Source organism: Phoca vitulina, unplaced genomic scaffold (assembly GCF_004348235.1).
Source record: "Phoca vitulina isolate PV1807 unplaced genomic scaffold, GSC_HSeal_1.0 scaffold1, whole genome shotgun sequence".
Taxonomy (NCBI): domain Eukaryota; kingdom Metazoa; phylum Chordata; class Mammalia; order Carnivora; family Phocidae; genus Phoca; species Phoca vitulina.
The window spans coordinates 26396216-26408303 of NW_022589704.1; the positions used below are offsets into that span (position 1 = coordinate 26396216).

Consider the following 12088-nt stretch of genomic DNA (forward strand, 5'->3'; position numbering starts at 1 on the left):
TGAAATGTATGCATTTGTTTGACTAAAAGGAATATACAAAAATGAAATTATATGCTGTTAGATAAGTGAGATTAGGTGATTATATTATTTCTAATGTTATTTATCTGAAATTTAAAAAAGATAGGGCAGTGTAAATGTGTTAGGCACAGAAGTAATAGTAACGTATCAATAATGTAATGACATGCTAGTAATGGGGGAATTAAGAGCTAGGAACAGAATATATTTGAGATGAATGCTGCAATATTATTAGGCAAATCAGTGAAGTATATTCTATTGTATCCCAATCTCTCCCCCCTTATTTTCTTTCCCTACCACTCCCAACCCAAATAATTAAGCATTAATTAGATTTCATCCTATGTAACCATGTCTGAAATACTGGTCATTATTATTTGTTGTTAGTGATTTCTGTAGAATTAAATAAAACTAGAGTTCAACATTTATTGACCACTTACTCTGTACCAGGCAGACTAAAGAATCAAAAGTGAATCACAGGGAATCAAAGAAATTATAATGTAATAAGAGGAAGCAGACACACAAATAAACTATTAAAATGATGCAGGCACAGATATGATAAAAATAGTCTAAAAAGAAGAGGGAGTGTGTAACTCTGCCTAGGGGAAGGCAAGAGGAAGGGAAGGGTAAGAGTAATGGGGAGAGGGCAAGAGGAACTCCAGAAAGATGGTGATGCCAAGTATGGCTTTAAATACTTAATTGGAATTTAGAGGAAGAAGAGTAAAGTGTTCCAAATCATTGTTTCTCAAACTTTTATGTGCAAACAGACTACTTGAGGGATGTTGTTAGAACGCAGTTTCTGATTCAGTAAGTCTGGAATGGGGTCTGATTCTGCATTTCTAACAAGTCCTAGGTGGTTCAAATGCTGTTGGCCCATATTGATTTTAAAATGAAAACAAACGTGATTTGTCATGGAGACATAAAACTGTGATGTATTCAAGTATATACAAAATACCTGGTATTATAGGGTAAATTGTGTGAAGGTAAGTGGATGGATGTTTGTGTGCTTTGTCACAGAGCTTTTATTTATCCTCTGTTGTCCAGAAGAATTTTAAGAATGCACAGCTGACTTAGGTAACAAGTAGGGCAAAGACAAATTGTAGTGGGTTGAAGAGTAAATGATTAGTTGCCAATTCTGAGGAAGTACCAGGCAAAGCCAATTAAGGGCCTGTACTCATCAAAATACGCAGTCATGAAAGACAAGACAGTGGAACTATTTCAGATATAAGAAAACTTTAGACACATGACAACTAAATGCAGAATGAACAGAATTTTCTATAAAGAACATTATGGGGCGCTTTGGTGGCTTAGTCGGTTAAAATGAACAAATTTACAACTGTGGACTCTTAACCGCTTAACCGACTGTTAAGCGGTTAAGCGTCTGCCTTCAGCTCAGGTCATGATCCCAGGGTCCTGGGATCGAGCCCCGCATCAGGCTCCCTGCTCAGCGGGGAGCCTGCTTCTCCCTCTCCCTGCCGCTCTGCCTACTTGTGCTCTTTCTGTGTCAAATAAATAAAAACCTTAAAAAAAAAAAAAGATTATAGGAATAATTGGTGAAATAAGAGTCCATAGTTAATAGTATTAAATTTGATTTTGATAGTTGTGTGGCTATGTAAGACAATACATGTTGACAAATTTACAGGGACATTGTGGCAGCAACTTAATCTCACTGGAGTTCAGAAAAATAAAGCAAATAAGATAAACTTAACATTTGTGGAATCTGAATAAAGGGTATATGGGACTTTTTACTATTGCAAGCTTTCTGTTAGTCTGAAATTATGTCAAAATGAAGTTTATTTTTTAGAGTGGACAGATGAGAGAGGAACAGTGGCACCACAGCCCACACAAGCAAGCCAAAACCTAGGGCTCAGGCTTCTCCACCTACACTTCTTCGTATCTAAACCCATTATCAGTATGATCTTACTCATTTGTTTCAAACATGCTCCTGTGTTCATTTCTACCACTTTCAGAGGCCAATCTAATGATCCCTTATCTATACTGAAATAGCCTAATCAATTATTTCCCTCCAATCCCTGTAGCTAGTGATCTTTGGAAAATGTAAACCTGCCTACAATCACACCTGTTCCCCGCCCCCACTCCTTAAAATGTGTGACAGAGGGAATATTATAGGCGACCCCTAAAGCCCTACCTACCTAGGATGACTCCTACCTGTTCGTGGTTCTTTTTCACTATACTTCCTTACTCTATACTAACTGCTGTTCCATTGTCAAATTTATCTGGCTCCCTGGTGCTTTGGGCCTTTGTACATACCATTCTCTCTTCCTTCCCCTTGCCATCAGCGATTTCTGTTCATCTTTGAAATCTATCACTTTGCCTGGGTACTTTTCCTAGAGCTGTTATATACTCCCACTAACTTCTCTAAATAGTACTTCTCTTTTCTGTTACGCGTTGGTTGCAGTTGAGATAATGTCTATAAACTCCATTAGCGGCAAGGATCATGACTGTGCTCACCAGTGTCCCCAGGGTCTAACACAGTGCCTGGTGTGTAATTGGCTCTCTCTGAAGTTAATGAATGAATAAATGAAAGGGAAGAAAGGGAAGGCAGGAGATAGGAGAGATACCGTGTCAAGGTGTGTTTTAGGATAGAATCTGGGAGAGGATTTTGGAGAGCAAGAACTGAAAGGCTCAGAGGGTTATAAGGAGGTAGAGAATGTGTAGTTTGATTTTGAGTTGTCATGTATTTCCTACTGTTTCAAGAGTCCGTTGCAACCTTACAAGATACTATGGAAAAATAAGTATAAAGAAAACTCAAGTAAAATTCAGTAAAAAGTACCACCTTAGGGAAGGTTGAAGTTTCTTCAAAAAGGTATTTGCTTTTAGAAAACAAGAAAGGTGGTGACTTGCTTTTAGAAGAGAAGGGCGAATTGACTGGAATTTGTTTTAAAATACTCCAGAAATGTTCCCATTAAAACAAGAGAGAGGGCATTATTGAAACCCCTGCATGTATGAGGCATATTATACATTTTAAAACCTCTCACAATTCTAGTTACCCCTTTCTAGAAAGGGGTTTGGAATTATGACTGCCGGTTCATTTTGTTTTCTATTTATATTTAACATCTTTCTCTGCATTCTTTTGGGTGGTAAGAAATCTTGGGGGCCATCTTAGAATTCTCCCATTTTCCCTGAGCTCTTTTTTCTTTTTTTAAGATTTGAGAGAAAGAGAGGCAAAGGGAAAGGGAGAGTCCCAAGCAGACTCTGCGCTGATCTCACAACCTGAGATCACGACCAGAGCTGAAACAGTTGGGCACTCAACACCTCCCTGAGTTCCTTAAAGTCACTGTTCTGTTTTCCAGCAGCTAGTTTTGCTTTGTCAATTTGATCTTCATTACTTTGCAGTAATCCTTTTATCCCTTTTTCTGGTAACTTTTAGGATATCTTTGTTGTGATGTATGATTCAGATTTTTTTCCCCCACTTTATACTCAAATGAGTTCTTGAAATCTTAATGGAAAAATTTTTGTCTATCATTTCTTCAACATTGCCTTTCATTCTGTTCTGTTGCCCCATTTTGGTTTGCCCTTTTCTCTCCCCATATTTTCCACCACTGTTTCTTTGACTTGTACAATTCCTCTGCCAACCCACTGATTGTCATGTTCAGCCATGTCCATTCTGTTACTTAGCCCAATTATTGATGGTTGTTTTTAAATATGAACAATTTTATTTTCCATTTCTGAGGTCTCTCTAAAGGAACCTTTTGCCTGTTTCTTTCGGCACTGTTTTTTTAAAGACTTGTTATTTGTATTCTGTGAATCCATTCACTGTTTTTTGAGATGGTTCATTTGTACTTCATTTTTTATGGTGTTGATACTCAGATTTTTGGAGCTTTGAGTTCTCACCTTTAAAGTTGATATTCACTATTAAAACTGTTCTGCCACTGTTATTTATGAGATCCTTTTCTCATGGATAGGGTAGAAATTTGCACTCAGTACTATTTTCAGAAGCAGTTAGGGACGGGCAGGACATATTTCAAAATGAGGCGCTTGGGCATTGCTTTCTCTCTACCCATCCATTGCTTTGTCCAAGACTCAGATTGGTACCTATTAAGGCAGGTAATCTCAAGGAGTGTGGCTGAGAAGTTGGCATGTGTAATCATCCTATCAGATAACTATCCATCTAGGTAATTGTCCTGCACCATTTCCCTTCCCTCCAGGTCTAGAGCACCTTTGATGATCCTGTTTTTGTGGCAGCACTTTCCCATGTGCTTTTGCACTGTTTGCTCTTCCAACTCCCTATATCATCAGTCTTTCAGAGATTCCTCACAAATTCTGCTTTACTTACAAGTTCCCTTTTATTGCTTGCTAATGTGGATGTATATGTGCAGATCTTTGCATATGTCTATGTATAAACCTTTTGTCTATTATTTTTAGGGTGTTTTGTCATCTTGAAATCAGAGTCCCAGTTATTGTTAGTAGACCATCCTTTTTTTTCCCCTCAGTGTTGGTGAGAAATTGGCACTTCAGCCTACATTTCTTTTTCATCTCCAAACCCTTCAAAAAAGAAGCCAATTTGGTTACTAAGCCAGTACTGGAAATACGGGGTTCAGATAGTCAATAATAATCATGATGAAACTAATTTATTGAATACTTACGTCAGATATCCTTCTAATGACTATTACAGGGATTAACTCATTTAATCCTCATAAGCCCATGATAGCTGCTCTTATCCATTTTACAGATGAGGCAACTGCGGCACAGAGATACTAAGTGACCTAAAAGTTTGAGAGAATTTAGTGCTTTTAAAGTGTAAGAATGGTGCTGGGTACTGTCAGTTTGATGAAATCTGGTTCTTGCTCTCAAGAGGTCCCTATTGTGATTTTACAGACTCTTACTTGATCCTGAATTACTTTCAGATTTAAGGGCGAGTGGGGAGCTAACTTAGGGATTCAGATCATATTCAGCCAAGATTTACAGACCTGAAACAGCTTCCTAAGATTTTGTAATTTAGAAGACTTTGAGAACAGGTAACCTTTTCTTTTCATCCCCTTCAAGTAATGGAGCAACTATAGGAAAATGGGCACTTCTTGAAGATGTTTTTAAGGAATCTTACTGGGGTATTTTCAGTTTAGGAGCATTCCATTTTGACATGTAAGTATTTCTCTCATTGTATGTAATTTTGAACTGGTGAATTAATGTTCTGCAATGTTGTAAGTAAAAACAAATTAACATGTTATGTGTTAAGGAAAACTTCACATTTCCTTTCTATTTGTTTTAGTACATAATACTTCTCTGAATCAGTGGAGAAATGGATATTCTCCTACATGCAAGCCTCAAATAAGGTCAGAATCTTCTGCACAGCTGTTCCAGGGAAGAAAGAAAAGACACTTGAGTGAAACAGCATTAGGTAGGTTAAATGAGAATATGAGCACTAGTACTAAAAAGTGAAAATAAATTGATCTTCAAAGAACCTCTGCTTCATGGAAATTTATAATCCAGAATAGTCCCTATTACACAAAATATCCATGGTCCTATGAATGTTAAACGGCATATTCACGTAGTCAATTGAGGACTGTTTGTGGACTGGGCATCCATCCACTTGATGGCAATTAAAGATTTCCTTCCTATATTCCCTAACTACAGTTATCTTCTAGGGACTGTCCTCCTGGACAGAACTTAAGCCAACGCTGTGTTCTGGACTCAAAATATGTCAGTACAGAGGTGCCTTACAACCATTTCTGGTACTTACGTGGAGGTGTCAGTTCAGTGAAGCTTCCTTAGAATTTTGAGAAATTGGATGAGATTCACCTAACGTAACTCAACCAACTAGTTCAATTTCCCTTAAGAACTTAAAGTTCCAAGATGATGAATAGACATCTTTGAAACTAGAACTCTTCTAGTAATACAAAGTGGGGTTTGTTGTGGGGATTTGGGACTATTGGTTTCCAAAGTTATTGCAAATAACGATTAAAAAACTTACCAGAAAATACACATTTTAAATGGCAAATTATTTATGTTTTGGTTCTTGTTCATTGTTCTAGTGGACAGAACACTATATACATTAGTCAAGTATTCCCCAGATGTATTATGTCAATATACCCAATAATTTAAAAACTGCATTCAAGATGTATTGGACTGTAATTATACTTAATGGACTTAACACGTTTATCACTACTATCTCTAGAAATGCCACCATATCAGCCCAAGTCACTACCTGATCATCACTACCTGATGAGCTAGTGTGGCACAAAATTAAACTCCTAGCCACAACCAGAGATATCATTGTGCTTTTTAGTACCTCAATCTTAAAGACAACCAAGAGTCACCTTAGCTTTTGAAGAACTTACATACACACACACATCTTCCTCTCTTGACTTACGACAGGGTGACATCCCAATAAACCCATGGTAATCTTGAGTCAAAAAAGTATTTAATATGCTAACCTACCAAACACCACAGCTTAGCCTCAAATGTGCTGGGAACACTTATATTAACCTAAGTTGGGCAAAATCATCTAACACAAAGCCTATTTTAAAATAAGTGTTGAATGTCTCATGTAATTTATTGAATACTGTACTGAAACAGTAAAGAATGGTTGTATGGGTAGAAAATGGTTGTTAAGTGTATCGATTGTTTATCTTTGCGATCACATGGTTGACTGGGAGCTGTGGCTTGTTGCTGCTGCCCAACACGAGTATCCTACTGCATACTGCTAGCCCAGAAAAAGGCCAAAACTCAAGGTATGATTTCTACTAAATGCCTGTCACTTTTGGGCCATCATAAAGTTGAAAAATCCTAAGTTGAACCACTGTAAGTTGAGGATTGTCTGTCTATCAACACACAGGAAAACTTGTATCTCTTAATAAGATCCATTATGAAATTCACATTACCTAAGATACAAAATGTTTCACTTGAATTGATCGAACTTCAAGTCTGACAGAAATACAGAAGAGAGTAAGATCCTATACTACAGAGAAGTAACTAGATAACTCCCTGGAGTGCAGAACACCTTAACATATGTCATGAAAAACAAACTTCCAGACTGCAAGAAACCTAAAAGACAATAACCAGTTTCAGTATATGGATCCTGATTTGAAGAAACTACTAACCATAAAGGACATTTTTTAACAACTAGAAAAATGTAAATATGGACTGGGTATTAGATTTTACACTACATAGGAAAATACTTTTTAAGATCAGAAGTAAAATAAGGGTGGTAAATAAGTGAATAAATATATATTCACAAATAGGGAATCAAAACAAATGGAAAAAGGAAACATGGAAGAAACACAGAAAATACCAAGAATAGTAGCAAAGTTCTAATCAAGATCTTGAGAGAAAAAGAGAAATTCCATCCATGAAATAAGAATAGGATAGTATAAATGAGTGACAGACCAATGACTTAGTAGAAAAAGTCTTAAGTAGAATGGGTCAGAAGATCAAGTTAAGGAAATCTCCCAGAAATTAGAACAAAAAGTCAAAGATATAAGAAAATGAGAAAATAGAGAAAATTAAGGGGATTAAGTCTTTGGAGGTTAACATCCAAATAATAGGCATTACAGAAAACATGAACAGAGTAAAGAGAGGGGATGAGATGTACTGTATAAAAACTTGCCAGGACCCCTGAAAATGGAAATAATTGTGACAGAACTGTGGGTAAGATTTTCTTTAATTTCCTTAATTTTTTGATACATAAATTTTAAAAAGAAAAAAATTAAACAGATAGGGAATCATGTTACCTAAGTAGGAAAGTAACTTTAATACCTATCAGTCCTGTTTGATGTATGACATTCTCAACGGTTCTTTCCATGGCAGGAGAAAGAACCAGATTTGAAGAATTTGCTTTTCAACGCACAGAACCAGGATCCCATAGCAATTTTACTGCTGTTACTAATGTCAATGTTGTATCAAGAACCCAGAATTCATCATCACAAGTAGGTTTTTTTGCATACTGAACTCTAAAATTGCTTTATAGACTTAAAACTGGCTGATAAAAAAACTTGCAAAATCTATAAACAGCCTTACTTTACCAGCACATACTGGCTTATTTAGTAGTATCTTATTAGGTAACAATAAATCTGATTAAACTTTTTTTTACTAGTGAGCTGATAACTCAGTAATCCTTGATTATGGCTTTTTTTTCCCTCTGTGTGAAAAACTATCATAACCATTCCTACTCCTTACCAGGAAGCTTAATAAGAATCCAGCACTCGTGTTGTTCTTACTATTTTGTCATCTGGTCAGAGAATAGAGGTTAAAAGGTAAAAGGGTTTAGAAAAAACTGTAAAGCTCAGGGACCAGGAACACATAAATGAAGAGTATAAAAACGATCTTTACTAAATGTCACACCAAATATTTTCATAGTCTTTCCTAATAAGGAAGTGTGTTTGTTAAATGATCATTTTCTTGACATTTAGGGTGCTTTATGGTAACCTTTGGTAAGAGTTTTGCAACTTAAGGCATTCATGTTTTTTATGGTCTTAAAAATAGGCTTATAGGTATGCACACAGAAATGTACACTGCATACCTGCCAGAAGGGGTTGTGTTGTTTTACAAGACATAGGCAGCTTTCCTGTTTTTTCCTAACATTTTATAGTCAGGCCTATCACAACATAGTTATAAAACATGTAGAGTAGGCCTCAGGAGAGGAGGGCAGCATCGCAGGTAACTAGATATTGTGGTAAAACTGCTATGATCCTCCTTTGCAGAATACTGCACGACGGAGACTGAGAAGTGAGAGCTCTTATGACATAGATAATATTGTGATTCCCATGTCATTAGTTGCCCCAGCTAAGTTAGAGAAACTCCAATATAAGGAAATACTTACTCCAAGGTATGTATACTTACATCTTTTTATTTGCTCTTCCTTCTTTTTCTTGAATAAACTTAAATTTTCAGAGTGAAGTTAAAATTTTAATTAATTAAAGGAAGATGCTCCTCTCTCCCTTCTTCCACTCCACGGAGGAAAAATGGTGAAAGAAACCTTACTCATGCTGAAAAAAAGTGCCATATATTATCACTTTAGTTGTCAACTTTTATTACGAACTGGGAATTCCTAAAACTGACTTACTCTGCAATCTTAGTCTTTTATACAGTGATATTTAGTTATCTCTTATGTATGTGTGTATGGATATATATATATAGAGAGAGAGAGAGAGAGCACAAAAAGGTACTTTAGGGATGTAAATCAGTAACAAATAATCCTTGCTCTTTAAAATGGAGTTTTGCACAAGACTGCAAAGTGTTCAAAGAAAGCAACTACCTTTGCAAGGAATATTCACATTATAAGACAGTAACACTTGTAACAACAAAAATAAGAATTTGATGTGTTGTTGCCAAGTCAGCAATAAATAGATTAGTAGGAAGACGTGGGAAGACATCATGAAGGAGGGAGAAAGAACAGTTTATTCACACAGGGGAAACCACAACAAAGGCACACGCTACGCCAGAGAGAGACTTTTGTGTAGGGTGATAAAGTTATGGCTAGAAAAGGAATTAGAACCAGATTCTAGAGGTCCCAGAATGCCATACACAGATCTGCTTCCTACTGGCAGTGAAGTTATTCAAAGTTTTTGTTTTTTTAAGCAATGATGAAAAACATTTTTTTAAGAACGTGAATCTGGTACCAGGAAGTAGGTAGAAGAGATTGGAAACAGATAAAAGCTCAGTGACAACTACAGTAATTCCTACCCATCTCTATTCTAACTGATTTCAGATCTTATTTCTAATTACTTTGAGGTATTAAGAACTCTTAATACTGTAGGAGGTATTATGAGAAATCCTACAGAGAATCTATTGAGATCTTCTACATAAAAGTAAGGAGTAACATTTGTGCTTACGATGTTCTGCAGCAATGATGTTTTTCAATCTACTTTGGAAGGCTGGAGCTGGCTGGCTGGGTTGGTTGTTTAAATACAGAGGAAGTCTGTGATCCAGTAGTTAAAACTGAGAGGCCATGCTCTCCCCCCTCCCTCCTTGCCAAGCCATTTTATCAGCATCTACTGACTTAATTCAAAATTGGTACATTCTTAGGTACAGAATGCAGCTATGCAGAGGAGACCGTTTACTCTAAGGCCAAAAGTAAAGTCTCACCTTCTCGTCTTTTTTTCATAACACAAATTGTTCTCTTTAAAAAAAAAGTATGAAAATACAACCATTTGAATTAATGGAAGCCCCAAGGAAAGAAAACATTACTGCATTAGCTGTGTGTGCTTAGAGAATAAAATTGCTACACTTAGTTAAAAGCTGAAAGTGGTTTGTATCTTCAACAGCTGGAGGATGGCTGTTCTTCAGCCTTTGGATGAATATCATGTAAGTGAAGAGGAGGTAAGTTGCCTTTCACTTATGGACAATTGCACTTTATATATTACGAAGCCCACTTAATTTGGTGTTTGAGGAACTAAACGGAAACATAAGCCCCTTAACATGCACTGATTTTTTTCTTTTCACTTATGAAAACAAAATTCTTCATTAAGGATATTAGTTTCATTAGAAAAATGTTTTCGTGCAAATTTGCAAAGACAGTAATCTATAAAGAAATGTAATAAAGAAAAACACAAATCTTTTGCTTACATGAATTGTTGAAATACTGAATTTACATGAATATCTATATTCATTCCCAGTATTAGTCATGTTTTTCTGCATGAAGAGATTTAGTTTTAATATTCAAGTCTACAGTGCCACATTCAAAACGTTGGGAACAAACGGCTTTTGAATTGGGAAACCTTTGGACTTGAGAAAGTAATGTGAATGTGATGGGTACATCACATAAGACATAGAGGGAGTCTAGGATAGTTCTCATAATCAAATATTAATGTTTCTATAGAAAACAGTTCTAGAATTTGGCCAGATCAGGCTGTGTCACTGAATGAATTAAGAACACTTGTTGTTTCAGAGTTTTAGAATGCAGGAAAGGGACTATGAGCCTGTATGGGTAAAACTTACATTAAGACAAGAACAATTTCAGGGAAAAATACTATATAACCAAACTAATTTGAAAGTGATGTTCTGTAGAAGCACTATTATGTAAGACATTTTGTGTCATAATCTTTCTAGGCCCACTGACTGTGTTTTTCAACTATCAAAATTAACTTTTTAATGCCCTCCCCTCTTTTAATGTGCTTTTCCCTAGTTTAGAATGATCCTAGCCAGGAAACCCAAATTCTTAAACCAGTACCACCAAAGTCTTAGAACTCCAGATTAAGTCATTAGTTAATTTTCATTTTTCTCAGTTTCACTTTGCTTTGATATTAACATTCCTAGAACAGTAAAGGGCAATCAGTATAAATCTTTGAATGAATTAAGCATTAAGAGAATTTTTTATGCAAAGCACTGTGAACCTATCTGTAATCTAGGTAAGTCTTCAAACATGACCCAATAGGAAAAAAGTTGTAAAAGAGGGAAAAAAAAAAAAAAGTTAATCCCTCTATTTTGGAATTTGAAGCTCATCTCATAACACTTGTTCTCTCAACTTAGATTTATTTTAGAATTTTCTTCCTATATTGTTCTCTTGATGAGGAATTGTTTGACACCTGTTCTCCTATTTCAAAATGTTTCTGATAAAAGAAAAACTTTATTTCTAATTCCAGGTAGAAGATCTTTCTGATGAAGTCTTCTCCCTAAGACACAAAAAATATGAAGAGAGAGAGCAAGCCAGATGGTCACTATGGGAGCAAAGCAAGTGGCACAGAAGAAACAGCAGGCAGGTGTTAACAATTTAAAAGCCCAAACCATGAAATCCATGAAGAATCAACAAAAATTCTGCATGAGTAATGAGAGAGACCCCTAAAAAGGAAGAAAATATACTGCAGAACATCAGTTATTTGTGCACTAGAAGTGAAACATGGCATTTATTGAGTACATTCCAAATAGATTTTGGCTATGACTGATGAAATGCATTTCTCTATTTTTCTCCACTATTTCCTATTGCTTACTGTCAACCTGAGGAATAGATTTAACTCAGCAAATGATGTGAAAATGCTCCCTAGATAGAGTAGGCCATTTCAGTGCACTTTAACAGCAGCCCTAACGCTAGGAATTAGAATCCGGGTGATCTATTTTAACATAACCACTTAAAAAACATGTTGTTCTTAAAGAAATTTTGCTCAAGAAACCTGTCTAGTCT

The 12088-nt window shown here is 36.0% G+C and overlaps 1 protein-coding gene across 7 annotated transcripts in view; it reads left to right on the plus strand.

Moving 5' to 3' along the window:
• Positions 1 to 12088, plus strand: part of KANSL1L (KAT8 regulatory NSL complex subunit 1 like) — a 148341-nt gene that overhangs the window by 132540 nt on the left and 3713 nt on the right. For 5 of the 7 annotated variants that reach the window (XM_032403111.1, XM_032403082.1, XM_032403069.1 and 2 more), the window contains 5 exons: positions 5243 to 5371; positions 7780 to 7898; positions 8673 to 8797; positions 10236 to 10290; positions 11553 to 11665. In XM_032403111.1, coding sequence (XP_032259002.1) covers positions 5243 to 5371; positions 7780 to 7898; positions 8673 to 8797; positions 10236 to 10290; positions 11553 to 11665 — 541 coding nt within the window. The remainder of the gene's footprint in view (positions 1 to 5242; positions 5372 to 7779; positions 7899 to 8672; positions 8798 to 10235; positions 10291 to 11552; positions 11666 to 12088) is intronic. The other 2 variants (XM_032403090.1, XM_032403097.1) reach the window with 2 other exon arrangements.